Source organism: Prunus avium, chromosome 6, assembly GCF_965620075.1.
Source record: "Prunus avium chromosome 6, drPruAviu1.hap1.1, whole genome shotgun sequence".
Classification (NCBI taxonomy): Eukaryota; Viridiplantae; Streptophyta; class Magnoliopsida; order Rosales; family Rosaceae; genus Prunus; species Prunus avium.
Genome location: NC_142289.1, coordinates 28,493,073 through 28,515,793, shown reverse-complemented (window position 1 = coordinate 28,515,793; position 22,721 = coordinate 28,493,073). Strand labels below are relative to the sequence as shown.

At 37.5% G+C, this 22,721-nt stretch overlaps 4 protein-coding genes across 6 annotated transcripts; 3 read left to right on the top strand and 1 right to left on the bottom strand.

The window, feature by feature from the left end:
- Positions 1-870: 870 nt before the first annotated feature.
- On the top strand, positions 871-4,146 carry LOC110763293 (S-adenosyl-L-methionine-dependent methyltransferases superfamily protein). Its single transcript, XM_021966048.2, has 5 exons — positions 871-1,110; positions 1,417-1,523; positions 2,183-2,687; positions 3,682-3,800; positions 3,948-4,146. Exons 1-5 carry the CDS (start codon positions 871-873, stop codon positions 4,144-4,146), a joined length of 1,170 nt encoding a protein of 389 aa, XP_021821740.2.
- Positions 4,147-6,241: 2,095 nt separating this feature from the next.
- LOC110763295 (A20/AN1-like zinc finger family protein) lies at positions 6,242-7,367 on the top strand. 2 transcript variants are annotated; one of them, XM_088254103.1, is made up of 2 exons: positions 6,242-6,592; positions 6,720-7,367. In XM_088254103.1, the coding sequence occupies exon 2, from the start codon at positions 6,740-6,742 to the stop codon at positions 7,229-7,231; it is 492 nt and encodes a 163-aa protein (XP_088110229.1). In that variant the 5' UTR covers positions 6,242-6,592; positions 6,720-6,739; the 3' UTR covers positions 7,232-7,367. The 2 variants fall into 2 exon arrangements, with proteins under 2 accessions (XP_088110229.1, XP_088110228.1); XM_088254102.1 differs by having other exon boundaries at positions 6,244-6,586.
- Positions 7,368-14,520: 7,153 nt separating this feature from the next.
- LOC110763323 (Glycosyltransferase family 29 (sialyltransferase) family protein) lies at positions 14,521-16,625 on the top strand. Its single transcript, XM_021966082.2, has one exon. The coding sequence runs from the start codon at positions 15,097-15,099 to the stop codon at positions 16,387-16,389; it is 1,293 nt and encodes a 430-aa protein (XP_021821774.1). The 5' UTR covers positions 14,521-15,096; the 3' UTR covers positions 16,390-16,625.
- A 453-nt stretch (positions 16,626-17,078) lies between these two features.
- Positions 17,079-22,312, bottom strand: LOC110763307 (poly ADP-ribose polymerase 3). Of its 2 annotated transcripts, none has more exons than XM_021966062.2 (18): positions 22,127-22,312; positions 21,137-21,426; positions 20,796-20,991; positions 20,588-20,701; positions 20,451-20,508; positions 20,284-20,353; positions 19,876-20,050; positions 19,641-19,774; positions 19,322-19,559; positions 19,125-19,252; positions 18,973-19,049; positions 18,745-18,905; positions 18,450-18,659; positions 18,247-18,349; positions 17,915-17,997; positions 17,679-17,822; positions 17,416-17,598; positions 17,079-17,331 (listed from the first exon to the last, which is right to left on the bottom strand). In XM_021966062.2, exons 1-18 carry the CDS (start codon positions 22,130-22,132, stop codon positions 17,266-17,268), a joined length of 2,436 nt encoding a protein of 811 aa, XP_021821754.1. In that variant the 5' UTR covers positions 22,133-22,312; the 3' UTR covers positions 17,079-17,265. The 2 variants fall into 2 exon arrangements, with proteins under 2 accessions (XP_021821754.1, XP_021821755.1); XM_021966063.2 differs by having other exon boundaries at positions 21,137-21,412.
- Positions 22,313-22,721: the final 409 nt, after the last annotated feature.

Here is a 22,721-nt window from a genome sequence, read left to right as displayed (position 1 = left end):
AATAATTTAACATATCGGTTGGAGTGTAAAACTGTGTAAGATGTCAAATTGCCACATCAGCCATCAAATTTAAATTTGATGTTTGGTATTTGACATCTCCCTTACAGATGCTCTAAGGGCTTTTGTATATTATGTCATGCTAAAATGGATTTATTAGTGAAATCCTCTTGTTTGTAACCTTTTCTTATGAATGAAAGTTCAATTAAAAAAAAAAATAATAATAAGTAAAATGCCTTTATTATTTTTGTTTCACGAGAGGGAAGAATTCATCTTGAATTTAAATAGTAGTACTAAAACAAAAACCAACCCCCCCCCCCCCCCCCCAAAACCCTTTGAGTAGTTAAAATTCTTAAAGTTTAAATAGTAGTCAAAACCGCCTTTGAGTAAGTGGTTAAAATTCTAAAAATTAACAAAATATTGTGACTTAATTTATCTTTCTAACATATCATAATTGGTTTATATTAATACTATAATTTTAATTTGTGATATTGCACCTTTGCTAACATAGAACAAAATAATGACCCAATAATTTGATATATATATTTTTTTTGGGGAAGGTGATCAAATTAGTTAATGTAGTTTAGGCCTTCTTCAATTGAATCCCTTATAGTTTTAGTTCTTTTTTCAATTAGATATCTTTTGTCAACAATTATGAGGACATATAAATACAATATGAGGGATACATTGAGTTTATTTTTTTATTTTTAGCTTACCCTAATTAAGTTTAGGTTTTACTAAGGATAAGTTAGGTTATAACTTCAAGGAGAAACAATAATAATTGTCATAATATTACAAATCAATGATATCATACTTAAGGTTCTCTTCATAATAGATGCGTTGTTGAGCGCCGGTGGTAGAAAAGTGAAAGAGATGGGAAAGCGAGACAAGAAACAGAGACACCAGCCAAGAAGAGCTGCCTTTCACTACACTGAAGAAGACGAAGAAGGTGTTGGTGATGGTCATTATGAAGGTCACTCCGCTTCGAAGCACACACTTTCTGAAGAAGAGGAAGAAGAAGAAGAAGAGGAGGTTGATGGAAAAGAGGAAGCTGATGAGTACCCATCAAATGATTTGCCTTCAAAATTTCTTCTTTATCAACAATCTGTACAGGTTTGACCCGCTTACTACATTTTAATTGATGACATTTTTGATTGCCGATATGGGAAAAGTATAAAGAATGCCAAACAGTTGGATAGGAAACTAGGCGAAAAAAAAAAAAAAAGTAAACCCGAGTCACCTGAACTTAGTGCAGTTATTTGTTTTTGGTGAAAAGTTGTAAAAATTAAAATAATTTATTGAAATTGTTGATTTTCTTTTTGTTTCTTCCCCTCCCTTGACACCCAAATGAATGATTTTATGTGGTTCTTCTGGAGGAGATTTCAGGTGTGATTAATTTGTAATTTATTTCGTATGCAGTCACCAAAAGGAGACATAAGCTATCTGCTGAAGTTCTTTTTGATGTATGTGGGTGGGAGGTTACCTCTCCACCTCCAAGAAGATTTCTGTGGCACAGCCCTTCTTAGGTACATCACTATCCTTTTAATTGACATATCTGAACGGAGGTTAAGAACTATTTAGGGAACATTTGTACCTAACTAGAAGCTATATTGTTGCCATTTTGGTGCCCTTTGTTGAGGAATTAAGTAGGCTTTCATAAAGATTGTTTCTTTATTTAAACATCACGGCCAGTAATATTATAAGCGGTTAGTTGCCATATCAGAAGAAGATGAAGTAGGCTTGGCTGTGGCCCCCAAATCCCAGAAACTCCTTTGAAGTTTTATATAAAACCTAAAATCTGTGTATAAGTTCATAAATTTTTCAGCTATTGAACCCCCCAATTTATAGACTCTAGCTCTGTCTAAGCCTATGTTTCTGGAAATTGTCTTATGGGTTATGGAGATTTAGTGCTAATGAGGTAATGCAGATTGGTTATAAGAAGAGATGGTGGTTGCACAACCTGGTTGGCATTCTTTACATTGTCAGGGTTCATATACATGTACCTGTTCTTGTTTCTTTCTAGTGTGGTGGTTTGTTGCTAGACTTCTTTTTGAGTTATAGTTAAGGTATCCATTGCCGCTATGTCGAGCTGCAAATTGCCCATTTCATAATCTAAAACTCATTAAGTTCTCAGTCATAGTCCAAACACATTCTAAAGACCTAACACTAACTCTATGTTTGACAGTGCAGAATGGCTCCGGACTGACACAAGAAGGACTGCTGTAGGGTTGGATTTGGATGTTGAAGCACTAAATTGGTGCATGGAGAACAACATAAATAAAATTGGGGCTGATGGATATTCCAGAATGTCCCTCTTTCATGGGAATGTCTTGCAACCTCTTGAGGCCAAACTAGTTAAATTCGAGCCCCAAGAGATGCTAAGAAAGGTGTCACTCACTGAGAACAAAGATAATTTGGAGAGTGATGAAGTGGAATCTACTCTTGCTGATGGCTCTTCTTCCTCAAATGATGAGAAATACTTGAGGAACCATCTGTTGCCTGCTAGAGACATTGTGTGTGCCTTTAACTACAGCTGTTGTTGTCTCCATCAACGTTCTGAACTGGTTCTGTATTTCAAGCATGCTCTTGATGCCTTGTCGAAGAAAGGTGGAATATTTGTAATGGATTTATATGGTGGTACATCCTCAGAGTGCAAGCTAAGGCTTCAGAGGAGATTTTCCAATTTTACGGTACAAAAGTTATTTTCAATATTCTTTACTTTTGTAGCAATATTTGTACTCCATTAAAAACTTAGTGTGGGTGTGGAAGAGGAAAGAAAAGGAAAGCAATATGAAACATATGGAAAAATAAGCTATATATACACGTATACATATATAGATATTGGGATCCTCTGTGCCAGATGCCTGAACTTTTTTAAGTTCTGGATGCATCACAAATTGATCGACCAATAGATATCAATGGATAGGCAAAGCAAAATGTTGTGAAGTTTTGTCAACCAGATGGATTGGTGCGGGGTTTTTGTGCTTTTTTGTTATTTTTTGGTATTTCTCATTCTCGAGATTGTTGATTACTTTAGGGTCCCAAAACCAGAGAGGTAAACCAAAAGAGATGAATGGGTGCGTGCCGATCAATTGATAAGGAAAAAGAAAACTTACAAAAAATTTACACAGGGAAGCATACATATATATGCATATATGTATAATACAAGTGTACAGAAAATTTTAAACTGCTTTTGGTTTCCACTTGAGTATCTAGATAAATAAATGCAGATTATTATTAAAAATAGGCATGATGTTATATTCAATAGGATTTACACTACTAGCCCTCCAAACTCTACCCCTGGGATCGTTTCTGTCACTTCTCTTCCTGCCAATTTCCTTTTCGCTTCACAAGCAACCCTGCCGTGGAGCCCCAAGTTTTATTTGTTTTTTAAATCTTCCTCCCCTTCATGGCTGGTGAATTATCTGTTACAAAATGAAGAAGCAATAAGCTACAATATTTCATAAGAAGCAGAAGTGTATGTTTTCTATTTAGCAGATTACTATTTTTGGGGTAAATTTTTAGCATATTACCATTAAGTTTGCTAAAGAACATTTAGGGACTATCTAATAGTTTATGTGGTCTCACCTCTATGATGGAGAGTAGATCAAGTCCTATGGCTAAATATTCTTTACTTGCAAAGATGTCTATGATAATTATTTAAATTGCTATTGGCTTGTGCAGTACGTTTGGGAGCAAGCTGAGTTTGATATCATTGAGCGCAAGACAAGGATTAGCCTCCATTTCCATCTCCAAAAGCAGCAGAAGAAAATTCGACATGCGTTTTCATACAGTTGGAGACTGTAAGTTGTTTTGTTTTTCTAGTTACTGGTCTTCTATATCGATGTCGTAAAGGAATATCGAGTGTAGGCTTCATGATGAATATTTATTAGATCTTGTATTCCTGGTGAATTCTGAATCGTTTAGAGGCAATTGTTTCATATGCCCAGGTGGTCACTGCCTGAGATTAAAGACTGCTTAGAAGAGGCAGGATTTCAGTCTGTTCATTTTTGGCTGCGGAAGATGCAAGACAGCAGAGATATCAGAAAAACAGAGGGTTTTGGTGTCGGGCGTGACATAAAGTATGAAGAGATTAAACATTTTCAGCAACAAGACTCTTGGAATGCATACATCGTAGGTGTTGCATAGCTCCATGCATCAAGTAATCTTTGAGTTGAGGTTGCATTCAATTGCTCTGACCAAAAGTACCTTAGTTTTCCAATAAGTAGGTGCTGAAGAGCTGCTTTCGAAAGCTAGGAACGTTTATGTACTTCAAAAGTTAGCTTGCAGTCTTCACTGTGAATTTTGGTACTTGTTACTGTTTCACTTAATCTCACAGTTAATGTTCTGAAATTTTCCATTTGGGCCACCTTGTTCTGAAATTTCCTGTTAGAGAGATGTCATTTTATCTTATTTGGAGGAAATGTTTGTGAACAAATAAGGAGGAAGACTATTCACAACCTTGGTTTTCAAATGCTAATTGATGCAGCTATAATTGAGTTCTGATTGCTTTGCATAAAAATTGTTTATGGAGTTTGGTAGAGTGAGTTCTCTGTGCCATGAAAAACAATTTGGGATCTTTCTCGAAGGTAGGTCATGGTTCTAGAGTTATGCTATAACTTGTGTGCTGGATGCATTAATGGCATGTTTATTAATCCGTAATTAGATTAGGAGGAATTGAATTGATGATGAAGTGAATTGAGGAGGAGTTGGATTGAGAAGAATTAGATTTCGAATTCCTATTGAAGTTGTTTACTAAATAATGTGGATTGAGAAGAGTTAGATTCCGGATTCCCATTGAAAGTTGTTTAAGATTCCGGATTCCCATTGAAGTTGTTTACTAAATCTTATGGATTGAGGAGAGTAAGATTCCGGATTCCCATTGAAGTTGTTTACTAAACCATATGGAATTAGGGTACTAAAATGTCCTCGTTGTTGGGTTAAAATAGATGGTAAATTTGGAATTGTTAAAATTGTGTGAGGATATAAAGGGTAAAAAAGATGAATTCCTAATGAGTTAGCTCTCCAGGAATTAGTGCTAGTTTGGGATTGCTATTACTTTTTTAAAAAGTTGCTTATGTTGTGCTTTGAAAATAATTAGTTGTCAAGTAAATCAGCTCCATATTTGGTAAATAATATTTTTAAAATATTGTTAATACAAAAAGTAGTGTCAAATTTATTTGGTAAATTTTAATATGACACTATTGTAACTATGAATAATGACTAAAATAGACATGACGTTGAAAATGTTATGCGCTAGTCATGTGGTGGTAGTGGTGGTGGTAGAGGTGGTGGTGAAGGAGATGGAGATGAAGGTGGTGGTGAAAAAGGTGGAGGTGGTGGTGGTGGTGGGGATGGCAGTTGTGAAGGTGGAGGTGGTGGAGATGGTGAAGGTTGAGAAGGAGAAGGAGGTGCAATGTGGAGGTGGTGGTGAAGGCGAAGGAGGAGGTGGTGGTGGCGGAGGATGTGGTGGTGGCGGTGGTGGTGAAAGTGGCAAAGTTGGATGTGAAGGTGTAGGTGATGTCATTTTTTAAAAAAAAAGAGGTATTTTAGGAATTAAAAAAATTCATTAAAGGCTCATCTTTGATTCTTTGAAAAGCAACCTAGAGTCTGCTTCTAAAAGCTGCTGTCAAAAGGCCACTGTTTTTAAAATAATCGAGATATTTTATTTTTACCAAACACATTAAACTGCTTAACTTTAAAGTGAAACAGGTTTTTGGCGGGGGAAAAAAAAAATCCCAAATGGGGCCTTAAAATACCACCTCTCATTCAAAAATTAAATTCCTACAAAATCAGAAATTCAATTCCTAATTTTGTATGAACCCCACTTACTTTTTAGTTCCTTGATATGAAGTAAATGCAGGAATCCTCCATAAGTGGAATTCAATTGCTGATGAGAATTCCTATTCATGATTAGTAATCACACCATAAAATCGACCGGTCCGTTTCACACATCTACTCGTGTCATTTTAACAATAACCAATTGGGACCCGCATAGTCAAAATCAGAACGGGACCCACTCCGACACGTACCAGACCCCACAAGAAAACGATATAAGCGGCTTATATTGGCCCTGTGGACCGGGGCTGGTCCAAAATGGCGTTGGCGATTAAAAAATAAAAACCCCCTGGCGTGGCTTAAACGACTTCCAGAAGATAATCGATATTTAATTACTGATTTGAAATTTTTTGAATGGCCTTTAATAAAACCCCCTTTTGTCTATTTTACGCGCATTAATAAGAAACCGCCAGGCAGATTCAAGAGATAAACCAGCGTTTGGTAGGAAAGAAAATTAGAAAGAAAAAGAAAAAACAAAAAAAAAACAGAAAGGAGAGAGAAGAGAGAAAGAAGCTCTCTGGAATTTTCTTTCCTTTGAGGACCAGGAATCCCAATCCCAAGGGACCGCCTGATTACCTTTTTCTCTTCTTTCCTGGTTCGTTTGGGTTTCCTCTCTCCCCCCCAATATATTTATTCACCCTTCCAGATTCTCTAGTTCTCCCCCAAGAATCGTCAACGAACATTCGGATTTTGAATTTGCCTTCTTAATTCTCTTTCGCAGAGCATTAACGAAATCAAATCCTCCATACAGGTTATTGTTTAATTGATTTGTTTCTCTTCTGTTTGAATAGGCAAGGATCTGTTTGGTTCACGGGAAAAGTTGACCGGGATCGGATATTTTTCCCTAGAAAATTAAATAGTTTTTCTTTTTCCTGTGGTTGCAGAAATCGAAATCGAAATCGAGATGGCGGAAGAACATCGGTGCCAGGCTCCACAACTATGCGTCAACAACTGCGGCTTCTTTGGAAGCCCAACGACGCAGAACTTGTGTTCCAAATGCTACCGTGACTTGCAGCTCAAGGAACAACAGACGCTCGCTCTCAACCAAACCTTAATCTCATCCGCCTCTGCCTCCTCTTCCTCCCACTCGTTCTTGTCTCCGCTGATCCCTGCCTCGCCGTCGCACGACGCGCGGGTGGAGCGCGTGGTGGAAAAGAAGGAGGAAGAGGAGAAGGACGTGGAGGGCCCGCCGGCAGCGAAGCAGGCGAACAAGTGCACGACGTGCAGGCGGCGCGTGGGATTGACGGGGTTCAAGTGCAGGTGCGGGATGACGTTCTGTGGGACCCACCGGTACCCGGAGCAGCACGCGTGCGGGTTCGACTTCAGAGCGATGGGGAAGGAGCAGATCGCCAAGGCCAACCCGGTCGTCAAGGGCGAGAAGCTGCAGAGGATCTGAGAATTGTTTAAAATTGTCAGGGTTATAATGGTCTTTTTACTTTTCGTTGTTTGGGAAATTTCGGTCGGGGTCTTTGTTTATTGCGTGGTCCTTCCTTGTAAAAATTTAATTTAATGATAATTTAATGGTTTCGCTCGTTTTTCTTTTAAAATAAAAAATATTTTAGCCCATGATTCAATCAGAAATAATTGAAAAAAACGAATTGAATGAAAATTAAAGATGTGCAGCAGAGAAAATGGCATTAGATGGTAAATTGATTGGTAGAATTTGTAATAGGACTGAAGAAGCAGAAAATTTTGTTGCAAGATCATAAATTTGTAGAAACTTTTGTGTGTTTCTTTTTGCACTTGTGAGTAAGGAATCAAATACCAACTGGGACATTCTTAGGCCTACTTGAGCCTAAGCAAGGGAATTGGGCTCCTGCTTTCAGCTATAATCGAGCCTTTGGCAAGGGCCTTACACAAGCTTGAAAATTCAATTTGAATTTCAAGAAAAATCAATGGAATGTTTGAGAGTAGAGAGAGAAACAACCCTTTTGTAAATACCTCATAAGTGATCTCTTTGCACCCAATTGTGGTTTTTAGACCTCCAATTATTTTAAACAAGATTTGTTATTGCAAAGCCTCCATGAGGTTAATGAAACTATTAGGTTGCATCTTTTTGTTTTTATGTTTTTTGCGTCATTCGTGATCTTCAAAGTTAACATGGGTGCTCACAAGTAGTTCATGTCGTCAGTTTCCGTCCAACAATCTGTTAAATTGCTAACGTGACACACATGTGGGACTCACATATTCAATAATATCACACCACGTAGATTAAATTAAAAAAATATTTTAAAATTATAAACCATAAAAATTAAACAGCCTTTAAACAAAATTAAAGGCAAATTCACTTGTTTCCAAGGTAAATACCCTAGGTCAGAGTTAGGCCCTGGAATTGGAATTCTCATCAAGAATTGAATACCACTTATAGAGGATTTCTGTGTTTACTTCACAACAAGGAATTGAAAAGTAAGTGGGGGCCCACACAAAATTAGGAATTGAATTCCTGATTTTGGAGGAATTCAATTCTTAGGTGGAAGGTGGTATTCTAATTCCTAGAGAATTAACCCATTAGGAATTCATCTTTTTTACCCATTATATCCTCACACAATTTTCAAAATTCCAAATTTGTCATATACTTTAACCCAACAACGAGGACATTTTAATAATTAATACCACTCCTTACCCCAATTCCATATGGTTTAGTAAATAACTTCAATGGGAATCCGGAATCTAACTCCCCTCACTCCATCTGGTTTAGTAAACAACTTCAATAAGAATTCAGAATCTAATTCTCCTCAATCTAATTCCTCCTCAATTCAATTCATCATCAATTCAATTCCTCCTAATCTAATTACGGATTAGTAAACATGCCATAAATATAATTGAATATATTTTCATTGGACAGGCCCAGCCCAAACCAAGTTTGAAAGCCACCTCGCTAATTAGAACCCAATGGATTGCAGACCCATAAGCTTACGATTTAGATAATAATGGAAGATGACAAGATCAACGCTGAAGTCAATTAATTAATTAGATTAATTGATTAAGAGAGAATGAATTAAAGAGTTAATTGATTATGTTGAAATAGAATGGGCCTTAGGAATAGGTTGAGAAACTAAAGGCCCATGGAGCAATGGGGTATTTAGAAGAGTCAAGTGGGACCAAGCAGGGGCGGATCCACAGAGGAGCAAGGGTGGTCAATTGACCCATGCAACCTCTGAAATCCTCCATTAAAGCAGCCAAACTTGACCCTCGCAAGGTGTTCAACGAAATGCCCCAAAGGGGCAACCTGTGTGTTGCTGGAGCTTTTGCGCAGCGCAGCCTTGCGCGCAGCCCGCGCGAGTCTTTTTTTTTATAAGCTGGACATCAAAACGACGTCGTTGCACTTAAGTTTTTTTTTTTAAAAAAAACCTGGCTAAAACGACGTCGTTTTGGCACAGGTTTATTTATAAAAAAAAAACATAAAAAAAAAGGCAGCAATTGCTGCTCTGTTGTTGCCCGATAATTCCCACCCCAAAATGAGTTTTAACTCATTTCACTTCTCAACTTCTCAACCCTAAATCCCCAACCCCCCAACTAAACCAACCTTCACCCAGTTCAACAGCAAAGCTCAAGAATGAGAACTTCACGTCAGGAGCCATGGCTGAGATTATACAGATAAAGTGGAGAAGAATGCCGAGATGGGAGGCGAATGGAAAGACTAAGACGGCAACATGTTGAGTACAAGCTTTGTCATTATTTGCATTGTGATAGTATATTGGATTTTGATTAATCGTGTTCTTTGAGTTTTTGCATGTAATTAATGGAGTTGGTGACGGTAAATATATATGTGGGAGAGAAAGAGGAAGTTAATTAGCTGTTGACAACAACGTAAATGTAACAAACATGAGGTGTTTTCATTTTTGCAGGTTTGGAAATGGGTAGTTTTATTTTATTTTTTTTCACCTTTTAAAAATTGTTAAATTGGTTAGTTAACTACTAGAAAAACGTTTTGTGCGAGGACTATTGCTAGACTTTAGTTCCTGTTTGATTAACCAGGTTGGACATGATTATACCATTAAGAGGAAACAGATTTCCTAACAAATACTTGGGCGCAATGATTACCGTGTTTACACTATAGAAAAAATAGAACAAATTCTTTGATAATGAAATTATAATGCTACGTTTTCAGAATATGAAAATTCGTCGTGGACAATTGTAATATGGTTTTTTCTATTAATTATGAATTATAATATTATCGTTTCATTTGTATGGGTATATTTTGTATAATTTTTTTTAACCTTTAGATGTTGACCCCTGGAAGGAAATTTCCTGGATCCACAACTGGGACCAAGAGGCCCAAGAGAAGGCCCAACTCCCTTGTGCTGTCCAAATGGAGAGAGAGGGAGAACTTTAGGGTTCTCCCATGTGTTCTACATATTCACCACTTAGCTCATCTTTCTCCCTAGGGTTTTAAGTCTTGCAAAGGTGAGGAGGAAGTAAGAGAAAGCATCAAATCTCTCTTCCTTAGGCAAGCTAAAATAGGTCCCAATAGAAGTGTTTCTAGCACCACATACTTCTCTTGTGTATTATCTTCGTTCCAAAGAGAAAGCTTGGTGTGGAGACTTTGGAGGTCACTACCTTGTAGCTTGGAGGAGAAGTAGAAAGTGGATCCTACCACCGTCACTTGGTGGAATACTTGGGTTGGACTCAAGTTTCGCTCTAAGAGTGAGTTTCTATCTACCTTCCTCTCTTTTAATTTAAAGTATAGTAGTTTGCAATGCACATCAAGTCTTTGAATCTTAAGATCCTTTGAAAGGTTTTGTTTTTAGGCTCTAGGATTTTGTATAAAGTCTTCCGTTGCCTATCAAATGAATTTTTGATAATTTAGATGTCTAAATGAACCTTTTTATTTATTATTTATAGAAAACACCATATATCCTTCATATATGAGAGTAAGACACAATATGTTGGACTATTGTCCAATTTAATAAGTCTAATGCTAACATTGAAAAGTTCACCGAATAGCTGCCATGACACTTACTCAATTTAATTAAAATAGTGCAGTGTAGTCCAAACCACCAAACGTGTGGCCTTCGTGGCTTTAAAACATTTAGTAAACACACCATTAGTCTTATCATTTCAAGCATGTAACAAGGACTTGATGCTCTCATTGCAGGAAAATGACTTGCAAATCTACATATATCTTAGCTATAAATTAATTAATAACCGAATGAAGAAAGTATCTGGCTTTATGTTGTTCCTTTTCTTAGCTATAAATTAATTAATATATCTACATATCTCTTAATTTTCTTAATATCCATATAGATACACGATGGAAGGCACGTTGAGCAAATCTACACCTTTAGCGTTCAATGGCTGCAACTTAAAATAAAGAGTTGATTCAAGCTCTATCGACTTTTCAAAATTCATTGGGCAATTAAGACATTGTAGACTAGAGTTTACAAGTCATTTTTCTATAGGAATAGTCGATACCCTATAAAAGTAATATTAAAGCTAATGTCTTTCTCAGCCTTGAAAAATTCCCTTGAGTTAACCCACTCCATACGATAGGCTTTATTTATATTCCATCAAAATATACCAAAAAGTCATCAACAATATAAAACCCAAGTAATCATTTCTTCTCAAAATGCAAACCAACAATGGGGGAAGTTTGGTTGAAAGATTCCTTAGTTGACTCAAGACAGGTGGTTGATTCTTTGGTGGTCTTTTGGGCCTCACCACTCATTTTTTATGATTTATCTTATTTGGGAAAATATTATGATCATTAATATATCGTTTGGTTGTTTGGTATAGATTGGATTGGAGTTGAGTCAAAGTCGTTGCTTATCAATTCCGCTCATAAGACACAATATGTTGAATTATTTTTCAATTTAATAAGTCCAGTATCAGCATACCAAACAATGAATAAAACTCTTGTCCATTTTAATTGAAATAGTCTAGTTCAATCTAACCTACTCAACTAAACGTGGGTGTATTTTATAATAATGGCCTAAAGCCAGAGTAAAACATGCTTCCAGTCACCATCAAGCTAAGTGCCATCCCCTCCCCAATTGGTGTGTGAAAATAGATTCAACTTTTGTTGCAAATGACACACATCTCTTTCACAAAGGAGGCTGGACCCACGGTCACCTTTGGTGGCTGACCCCTTTCCTCCTCCACGCCACCAAATATATGCATATATAAAATATGTACATGTTCACAACTATGGACGAAAGTGGGGTCGATTTTGTTAATTTATTATCAATTTTAGTCTTTAAATAAGGACCTTGGGTAGTTCTAATCTTCCCATTAGCCTTTTTGTCATGTAGTCTTTATTTTGTTGGAGGAGATCGTGAGTCGTGAGTCTTTATTTTGTTGGAGGAAGTCGTGAGTCGTGAGTTCAATCATAAAAGTTAAAAGAATAGGCAAAAACTTAACTTTCACAGGGATGCATAACTAGTGTGTAAAAGTGTAGTGACAACGGTGACAATTATGTGTTAGTAAATTGTTGTTCGAATGATATAATGCTGCTCTTCTAATGGTCTCATTGTGTTGTTCGAAAATAGTATATTTAAGAATGGTCGAAGTTTTATCTCTAAAATTCCCAGATAAGTATCATATTTTATTCATTATTAATGTTTAATTCTCGAAAGTTGTTGTTGAATTATTTTTCAAATACTCCATTTGGTTCCAATGAATATAGGAAAAAAGATAATGAATATGAACAAATATTCGGAACAAACTATCGTACTGATTTCTTACTCTCATTTCTTTAGGGCCCGTTTGATAACAACTTCAATGTTAGTTTTTAGTTTTCATTTTTTATGCTGGAGTATAGAGGGAAATGAGAGTGAGAATGAGATTGAGAGAGATGATGATATGGGAGGATGGGAGAGATGAGTAACAAAAGTGAAAACAAAACTTGAAAGTGAAACAATTTCAAATAAATTTCAGTTTTTAATTTTTGTTTTTACTTTTGTTACTTCTCCCTCCCATCATTCCCTCTCATCTTCCCTCTCATCTCATCTTCACTCTCATTCTCACTTCCATTCTCTCTCTTTTTCCTCTATACTCTAGCACAAAAAATAAAAATAAAAAACTAAAAACTAAAATTAAAATGATTAATAAATCATAACTATTATTTATACTCCAAAAAAAAAAAAAAATCATGCATAGAATAGAAGAGAAATTAGACTTTGAGTAATGTACAACCACTTTTTTAGAGTACCAATAATAGATATTCTTAAGCTGACATAGGCTTAGCCAAGTTGGTTAGAGTCTACATCTGAATTTGAATCCCCCTTCTCATTGTTTGTTTAGATTAGATTAAAGTAAAATATTATTTATATAAATAAAAAAAAACAGATCCCTAAAACAATTAACATTTATATAATTATTTGCGTTATCAAATACCTCTAAAAGGTTATTATATTAATTTGGAAAATTCAGTCAATAAGGTCTAGTCCAGTAAAAAAGAGCCTTAAATTGCATACTATAAGTTTCAGGTTTAAATCCCAACGACATCATAATTTTGTGTGTGTGTAAGAAATCTACCCTCTCTCTAGTTTATATTATCACTTGTATTAGAATAATAATAATAATAATTTGAAAAATTCGACCTTCAAATTAGCAAAAAATTAAGTACTAGGCTATGAACTTTTTGGGTGTCATCTGATATGTGTCATGATTCAACGACAAAACCTACATCTTAATATTAAACCTTAGATCTAACTGAGAATACAGCTAACATCCCATGTGTCTTCTCTTCTCGGAAGAATATAAAAATATTATGCATTGAAGATCTTCACTCCAAAAACCCACAAATTTATTTGTTAATCCACAATACCCAAGAAATAGTCAGTTTCTTGGTTTTAGCCTACCATTGTTAAATAAATAAAAAAAATACGAATACAATGTCTATAGGCCAGGAACTATTTAAAAAAATATTAGATTAACAAGTTATCGATTTTTTTTGGGTAAAAGAATATTTCTTTTTCTGTTGCACTGGTTAACAAGTTCTTAAGTTCTTTTTTCAGTTGCATTTGGCAACGTTGAAACGAATTGACAGATTCAATAATAACATTTTTTCCCCTTTTTATGTCAAATACAATTCATCAAACATTAGGTGGCATCCTACAACATAGGTTTAGTTAAGCTTAAATTTAGTGACTTGGTTATCTCATAAACTTTACCTTGATAGGTTTTGTTTGTTAAGATTCTTGAGGTCGCCCTCTTATGGTAGGAAAGGAGTTAAGGAATCTGAAAATAACGGCCTTGGCCTTGGTAATACTTCTCAATTACGGTTTTGAGAACCTTCGAGTTGAAGGTGATTGTAATGATTGATTGACATTATTCTTAAGTTGAAAGCTTCAGTTTTTAATTGTTGACATTCTCTTTTATGAGTTATTTCTCCTCTCAGATTTGAGATGGCTCTGTTGCTTCATCTATGGCGGATTGGCATCAACGCAATGCTGGAAAAATTGGTTGTTGTCACACCTTCAAATCCAAACTAAGGTTTATTACAGTTATTTTTATGATTGTGGTGGTTAGTATTTTCTTCTTTTCCCAAACTAATTTTGTAATATAAGACCTTTTCTTTTATATTTTTCTCACCCTTTTTTGTTTCTGAGCAGCAGATTGATTGATGTGGATTCTTAGCTAAAGCAAAATCTTCTTAAGCTCATAGGGACCCACCCCAAATCCCACCCATCCCAATTATAAAAGACCATGCTTCTACTATTCCACAATATCCCTATAGTCTACAGCCTTCAAAATAAAAACAAATCCATCCAACCCTTCAAGTGGGCAACAACAAAGTTCATGTCAACAACACACTATTAAAGTGGTCAATTTTTTACTGTTTTTCACTGCATTTTGCATCCCCCCACTTCCCCAGAAAATCCAAGCCAACCTTTCAAAGATCCCCACCAAGCACTCAAGTTTCAAGCTTTCACCTTTAGAATAGAACTTGGGGTTTGTCACCTGGTTTCTCCATTTCAGCTCCTCAATGGCAGCTCTCAATCTCTCCCAGGTCCAAACCCCACACACCCATTAGCAGTTTCTGAGCTCTCTCTCTCTCTCTCTCTCTCTCACTTCAGTCCTCCAGAATATCATGAAATTTCCATTTCTCAACCAAATCCCACATCAAGATTCCACTCCCATTGCCATTTCATAGCTACCTGATCTGTTTCTGATATGCAAAACCCACTTTGCTAACCAAATCCCACATACCCAATTTCACTCTCACTCTCACTGAGCCAGGCCTCAACAAAATCCCAGATACAAATCTCATAACCCATTTTTCCAAATCCACCATAAACCTCACTACTGTATCTTGGAATGCCAAAATCTGTAGAAAACCAAGATGAACCCAATACACAGAGCTTCAAGATCTGCACAAGGCTTTATCTCTGGCCACATTTAGCAACACCCATAAACCCTTTTAGCGATTTTGTTATTGTGCCAATGAAGCGCTCGGTTCGTCCATTGTTTAGCCTTCTTCTACTCATTGTGTTCGCTGCTACGCTGAGCTGTCGAACCGCGGTTCGCCATAGCTTGAGTTCGTTTGAGCTTGAAAAGAAGGTACTAATCCAACCACCAAAGCCAGTGTTCAATGCCACTCTGCTCAAATACGCTGCCGTTGATGCAAGCGAAGCTCAAGCCAAGCAGGAAATAGAGCAACTTTTGGAGGGTAACTTTGCTAGTCTTGGTAGGTACAGGACTTTTGCTTCTTGGAGACGATTTAATCACCATGATAACAGAGCAAGGACCTCCGTTGGCTTACCGGTAATGCTTCGCTCTCCTCAATTCTATCGTTATTGGTTGGATTTTAGGAGAGTTTTGAGTGACTGGTCAAGAAACAAACGGTTTCAGCCTGATGTTATGTTGGATTTAGTTAGGCTTGTTAGATATCCCATTGATAGGCACAATGGTTTGGTGGATTCAGAACAACGACGCTATTCCTCGTGTGCAGTTGTTGGCAATAGTGGGATCTTGTTGAAGAGTAATCATGGTGCTCTAATTGATAGTCATGAGGTAGTAATTCGATTGAACAATGCGAGGATTCAGGGTTTTGAGGGGAAAGTTGGGTCGAAAACAAATATTTCGTTTGTAAATAGTAACATTTTGCATCTTTGTGCTAGGAGAGATGGTTGTTTTTGCCACCCTTATGGACTTAATGTGCCTATGATTATGTACATTTGTCAACCGCTGCATTTCCTCGATTACACGGTATGTAATATATCGCACAAAGTGCCTTTGCTCGTGACTGATCCTCGGTTTGATGTGTTGTGTGCAAGGATTGTGAAGTACTATTCATTCAAACGGTTTGTGGAGGAGACAGGGAAGTCGTTTGATCAGTGGGGGGCTGTTCATGATGGTGCTATGTTTCATTACTCTTCCGGTATGCAAGCTATTATGCTTGCTTTGGGAATTTGTGACAAAGTTAGTGTATTTGGATTTGGGAAGTCGGATTCAGCTAAGCATCATTATCATACAAATCAGAAGGCTGAGCTTCAGCTGCACGATTATCAGGCGGAGTATGATTTCTATCACGATCTAGTTGAGAGACCACAGGTAATACCGTTCATTTCAGACAAGTTCAAGATTCCTCCTGTGGTTCTATATCAATGACATCTTGCCAGTTGAATCATATGTTTTTGTGGAATTAGTTGATGTGTTTCTCTGGTTGCAATTGTTGTATTCTTGTTGTAATAGTAGTCTCCCCCAAAGATACAGTCAAAGAAGCACAATTGTTGAAGATGTATGTTTCATACTTTGACCCTGTACTATCAAAGATAGTTTTGGGAAATATCATTTGTAAAATTGGAATCCAGATCAGATACTCGTTTGCTCTTTTTGAACTTTCTTGACTTGAATTCTTGGGAATTACATGCATAATTAGGATATCATTGGATTGTCAAACGTAAAACAACTTTAAGCCATTGTTATAGAGGTTTCAACAGACATTTAGCCTGGATTGAAACTTATGGTTCTGTTTCTGTTGAATTAGATCACTGGTTTGACAAGTTCTTCCTTTACCATATTGTCTTCATAGCATCAGTTTTGAACTTGGATTTGCTTTTATTGAAGGCCTTTGAATAGTTATTGACAAGATATCCATTGATTAATAGTGGTTTTCACTGTTGCAGTTGACTGGGAAAACCACTGATAGTACTGTTATGCATTGGTCTCTATATTTTGCGCATAAGCCAAAACAAGGCGTATAGGTTTTGTTATGTTACTCTATATTTGCTTTCTCGCAACTTATGCTGCAGATATTGAAAGAGATAACATCCAAATTACATAAACTACAAAATAGCTAGTCTGCCTCCCTTTTGAGGCTTAAGATTCAGATGCATTAAAACTCCAAGATGCCATGCACCATACAGTTCGACTAAAAAGGAAGTGATGATATTATATACAACAAAAGCCCATCCGCATTTCCTTCCCTCTCCCATCCCCATACAAAAGACAGCAAAACAGCCAGAGAGATCTATACAAACTTCTTCACTCTGGTTCCATCACCGCATTCTTCTCTTCATACTTCACACCCACCAAGAACCTTATGCTTACCTGCAAGAAAAGGACATGACAAACGATTCAACATGATTCAACAGCTGAAGAAACTTACCGCAGCATCCTTCTAACTAATTATACCTGTTTCGGATCATACACGGCGTACTCATTGTATTCGAGAATGCTGTCCTTATTATCCGAAGGCACTAAGTGACCACAAGGAACTTTGATGTCATCTTGCCAGACGAAGTGCTCTGATTCATCTGTCTTCTTCCTACCAAAGCCCTTCACTCCGACTTTCTTCTCCTCTAACGACTTGGTGTCCTGCCCCGTTGAATTCCAGAAGATTTGTAAGGATACGCCTCATTCTTAGGAACTTCGTAATAAAAACCATATTTTCATACCTCAGGTGGGCTCTTGATTTCAGTAATCTCATCTCCCAGAGAAGCCACAGCCAAGACCAAGAATCCTTCTGGCCTATCCACAGCAGTAAAACCATACCTAGTAGCTTCTGCAGCAGCGTCAGAGCACACAATAGCCTTGCCAAACTGTAAGCCGAAACCCATAGCACCAATTTACAGTTAGAAGAAGTTTAATCACATTAAGCGTGCACTGAAATATCAATAGGAAACCATCATACCATATAGCCTGGGACAGGGAGAGAGCATATTGCAGGCAAGAAACCTCTATGCAAGTGCCTCAACAGATTGGAGCTCTGTGTTCCTGCAGCCATCCGTAAATGAAAGAAGAGTAAAACACTCGTTCGGGTTGTAAAGCAGTGATGGGGGTTTTCTTATAAAAGTGGTAGTTTGTTTTATTTACCAAGGCTTAATGCAGCTCTTACGTAAATCATTCCTTTTAAGTAGAAACTTTGTTGAGTTTTAACTTCTATGTTTTCTTAGTTTGAAAGTAACCGCTTAATCACCTCAAGGGATTCTCTTTCAAGGAAAGAAAGAAGACTAAGCATCTTACCACACCATAAGAGGACTTTGTTTGGTAGCTTCTTTATTTCGTCTACTGATGGACAGGCACTTGATTCGACAACAAATATGTTGTCAACAGAGACCTTATATTCCTGAAAAGAACTGACAAATCAGTACATATCCTTTTGTATAGATGTCCAGTGAATATACATACCACAATGACTAGAAACTTCTATAAACTTGAATGCTTACAACATCCCCAACTTTGACAGGTTCATAGGTTGTCTCAAGGTACTTCAGAATCATCTTGTAATCATCAGATTCCTTATCCAGTGGAGAAATGGAGCAGCCCATTTTGTTATACCGTTCAGACAAGGGGTCATCAAGAGTAGATCCACCCATGTCTCCTATAAGATGTGAAGCCACGGTTATGTCCTGAATAGTCTCGAGTGCAGCTGCAGCCTGCAACATTTGGAAACATATGATTTCCTAGTAAGATGGACGTTCCAAATATCAAGCAGGTGACATATGATTTGGCTCGGCTTACATTGTCTGCAAGTTCCTGAAAGTCCTTGAAGATAAAAGGCCGGGTAGAGTGCATGAGGGTGAACCATCTTTGGCTAAAATCTGACCAGACAGCCTCGGCCTTTGGCCCTGTATCCTTCATTGATTTCAACGTCTCTACGAACTTTTGAAGAACCTCCTCACCTGAATACGTACCTTTGTCAGTTTGTGAGAGATGGGACAAGGGAGGCACAAAATAGAAGTTCCTTACATCTTTTTAAGTGGGCATCAGAAAGCATCCCCATTGGTAGTTCGGGGGGGTCGTATCCCATCTCCATCAAAGCATATCTACATTCAAAATAGAGGTTTCAGTATTTGTTGTGCAAAGATAATTGTAGTCAGAGACCTGGAACAGAATCATACTTGTAAATCTCCTGACTGCATAAGACCTTCATGAAATTTGCAACCATAGGCTCAAGTTTGCAATGTGTGGCGGCAACACCCAATTGGTGAAGACCAAGTCCTCCATGTCTCACATCAACTCCATCATCCTATTCAGAGTAAAGAAGGTTTCACGTGGCAGAAGAATATTACAAACAAAGGAAAACGGGACACGGTACCATGTCTATCGGGTAAAACTTCAATGGCTTCTTTTGGATTTTCTTTTCTCTTTCCCATGGTTCGAACTCATTTCCAGTTACTTCCTCAAAGAGCCTCACAAACTCCTTCACAGCAGCTTCCACGTTCTCCCATTCTTCAAGCCTCTCCTCTGCATTGGGATCATCACCAACTTTCCCCTTCTTATAGTACAAATTCAGGTTGCTCTCTGGTACTGAAATCAGTTGCGTGACACAATAACTGCACAACCAAACTTCGACATAAGATCAACTGACATAACAACTAAGCTTAAATAGCTTAAGAAGAATAGGTCTAAATTACTCGTTCAGTTTTTTCCCCAGATCACAACGAGAGAAGGCACAGTTGTACAGTATGCCATCTTTCTCAAAGATTGTCCCGCCTCGCTCCTGCAATTTGGTATCTTTGTGGACACCTCTCTTCCCATAAAGCTTCAGCTGCACTCAGATGATATTGTAGTGATTACAAAAATACTCTGAATATGAAATTTTCTAGTGGGGGTACTATCTTTAGAAATTTTTGAGGGGGAATTATATACTTCTGCTGAAAGGGATTCAAGTGCCTCTTCACTTGGATCCATTTTGTCCCACGGAATTCCTTTGCCATCAGGAGCAAGATCAGTGACAATATCATACGCTTCAAGAGGCTGGGGTTCTTGTTTTTCAATGCTGTCTTTCAACCACGCTTCACTTACTACAGGTATCCCCCTTTCCCTGCAAAAGGATTAGAACCTGTAAGTGATACTTGCTGTCTCAAATGAAAATTCCAGAACCCTGATGTTTCATGGGTGCATAGTCACATGCATTGCAATTTCTACAAGAAATATGTTTTCAAGAAGAACAATTCCCTCTCTATGGGCAAAAGACTAGCAATAAACTTGTCGAGGAAACCCAGTATATAGCTTGTAATTCAATGCTTAGGGCCAAAGGAAGAATTCTATACGCACATTGCTTCTGCAAGTTTAGAGGAGCCACCTCGTTCTCGCTCCGCAGGAGATGCAATGAGGCAAGTTACACCTGCAAAGGTTGTAATAAAAATGGCAGTATAGACAATAGACAAAGTACGCTTTATCTGCAGCAATCCAAATATCAACAAGATGTAAAAGATAATTACCAATCACATGGTTGGCAACCTTTCCTCCATGGTTTTCTATTTCTTTTCTCCAGTATTGCTGCGTATTTAAAACAAATCAGTAAGTAGTGCAAATTGACAAAGACGACTTGTCCTGCTTTCTTAAGTGTGCTACATACATGAGATGCAGAAAGACGGCCCATAAGAGACATCAACATCCCAGTAAAAGGCTTGTCCGGGATGCTTAGAACCTTCCTAGGCCGGCGACTTGGGTCCTCATATTTCTTTATCAACTACACCACAGAGAGCTCACAAGTTAACATGTATAGTGGGGGCACAGCATATCAAATGCGAAGAGAAGATGGTGTGGATGAAAATTCGAATTACATCGGAGGCAGGAGAGTTCAGGACACTATCTGGTAACTTAATTGGTTCTTGTTTCCTTGGTGGATCCTTTGTGGTATATGTACAAGACGCCCATTCACTATAAGATCCAGTGCAAGAATAGCGTATACCAGTGAACTCCAAATTTCCATTGCAAGCTGGGCATTTATCTAATGGCCCATAAAACAGCAAGTCTTGGCTGTCGAAACAATGAGTTCAAAAAACAATTATAAACATCACGCGAAAGAGCTGCCCACATTGAAATTTGTACTTCATTATGTCTATGCATTTGTTCATGCGCCAATACGAATGCAGGTTCCTGTGAACAACAAAAATGGACTAACCATTTTCTAAGGACATTAGCATCGGAGCCAGAGGAGTCTTGGCCATTAGCTTCCAAGATTTCGCGCATTTGTTCAGTTGAAAGGTTATCTTTGACTGCTGTGCAGACCTTCTCAAACTCAGCAACTATGTCCTCTGAAGATTTACCATTTGCATGGCCATTGTCACCTTCAGACTTGGGCTTCTTCGGAGACTGCTCTGCTTCATGTGCCTTGTTCTCTGCCTTTTGCTTCCTTGTCATCACTTTGTCCTCCTCAGTATTTGGATGGGAATGAGACCTTGTTTCATGAACCTTGATGACATTCAGTAAGCTGATAAGACCTTTACTCTCGGACAAAGGAATGTGAGAGAGATTTGAAGTATTTATTGAGACTCTATTTCCTTTATTACTAACCCCAAGTGTCTTTTTTGTTCTATTTTCTAAGAGAAATACAAACACCACCAGCTAACTTAGACGTCTAAATTGAAAATTTAACACTGGAAAAGCATGTTTAAACTCCACAAAGATGAGAAACACACATCTATTTCAAGCACAATTGGAAGAAAAGAAGAAGAATAGTAAATTAAAAAATTTATTGTGTTTATCAAGTGATCTTCTATCCTTCTAATCCCTAAATAATTTGTTTTATAAATGCAATTTAAATAATTTGTTTTTCCATCTGTGTAAGAGAGGCTTTATTTTTCTTTTCTTTTTGGCTGTAGAGTTGGTTTCAAAATTTATTAACTCAAGATTACTCAGTTTTTTGAGCCTCTAAGCAAATCCTCCCAACTTAAAACATACCCTTCCTTGAAATATAAAGAAAACCCAAAAGGAGAAATTAATGGAAATTTATGTCTCAAAAGAATCTAAAAACACTCAGGTTCAAAAAACATAAACAAATAAATCATAATAGTGTAAAAATAACAGCAACACTAGCTAACACCAGTCTACTTAAAGCTTCATGCATGAAACCTGGAACTACAAAACCAGAAGAGATTAACAAAAAACATACCCTCATGTTCAAGCTGCAGCAACAAAATCTTCTTCAACTTCACAGCTACAGAACACAACGACACAAACAAAATGAAAATCTTTTTTGTCTTCTTTTTTCAAGAGCTAAACAACAGGCCGAACAGTTGAGTAGGGTTGGGGGATACAAGCAGAAGGAAGGTCCTTTTACATCATCAAATTGAGGCACACCCCGAAGGGCCACGTACAATCCCTTTCTGCAAGGCCTTGGTTTTTCTGTCATTGCCATTACACGACAGGTGTTTTGGGTATGAAACGTGTCAATTTTGGTGCTTTTTAGGCTGCTTAGGCCGTTGACAGGTGGAAATCTAGCAGTTGAATGTGACAGACTTTGGCCTATTCGTGCATGCAAAATCCATATATTCTGATCTTTTTCTCTGTCTCTCTGTGTAATTATCTTTAGGGTGTTTTGGCCTGAGAAGGGAGAGATCGGTTTCCGTTCGTTTTTTGAAACTTACACTTGATTTTTGGAACTTGTGAAGAGACGCCATATATGGCACACGCAAGGCCCCAATATTATCTAGGTGTTATCTTATGTGACGTTGCCATCTCTTTATACAAAAGATAATTACAGAGTT

What these genes read in the sequence shown, in the direction of transcription:
- LOC110763293 (XM_021966048.2), top strand. Translation starts at nt 871, where the DNA reads ATGGGAAAGCGAGACAAGAAACAGAGACACCAGCCAAGAAGAGCTGCC. An exon ending in TGTGGCACAGCCCTTCTTAG is followed by an intron (nt 1,524 to 2,182) that starts GTACATCACTAT and finishes TATGTTTGACAG; the next exon opens with TGCAGAATGGCTCCGGACTG. An exon ending in TTTTCATACAGTTGGAGACT is followed by an intron (nt 3,801 to 3,947) that starts GTAAGTTGTTTT and finishes TCATATGCCCAG; the next exon opens with GTGGTCACTGCCTGAGATTA.
- LOC110763307 (XM_021966062.2), bottom strand. An exon ending in GGTTGCCAACCATGTGATTG is followed by an intron (nt 20,354 to 20,450) that starts GTAATTATCTTT and finishes CAACCTTTGCAG; the next exon opens with GTGTAACTTGCCTCATTGCA. An exon ending in TTGAATCCCTTTCAGCAGAA is followed by an intron (nt 19,775 to 19,875) that starts GTATATAATTCC and finishes ATCTGAGTGCAG; the next exon opens with CTGAAGCTTTATGGGAAGAG.
- LOC110763295 (XM_088254103.1), top strand. Translation starts at nt 6,740, where the DNA reads ATGGCGGAAGAACATCGGTGCCAGGCTCCACAACTATGCGTCAACAAC.
- LOC110763323 (XM_021966082.2), top strand. Translation starts at nt 15,097, where the DNA reads ATGCCAAAATCTGTAGAAAACCAAGATGAACCCAATACACAGAGCTTC.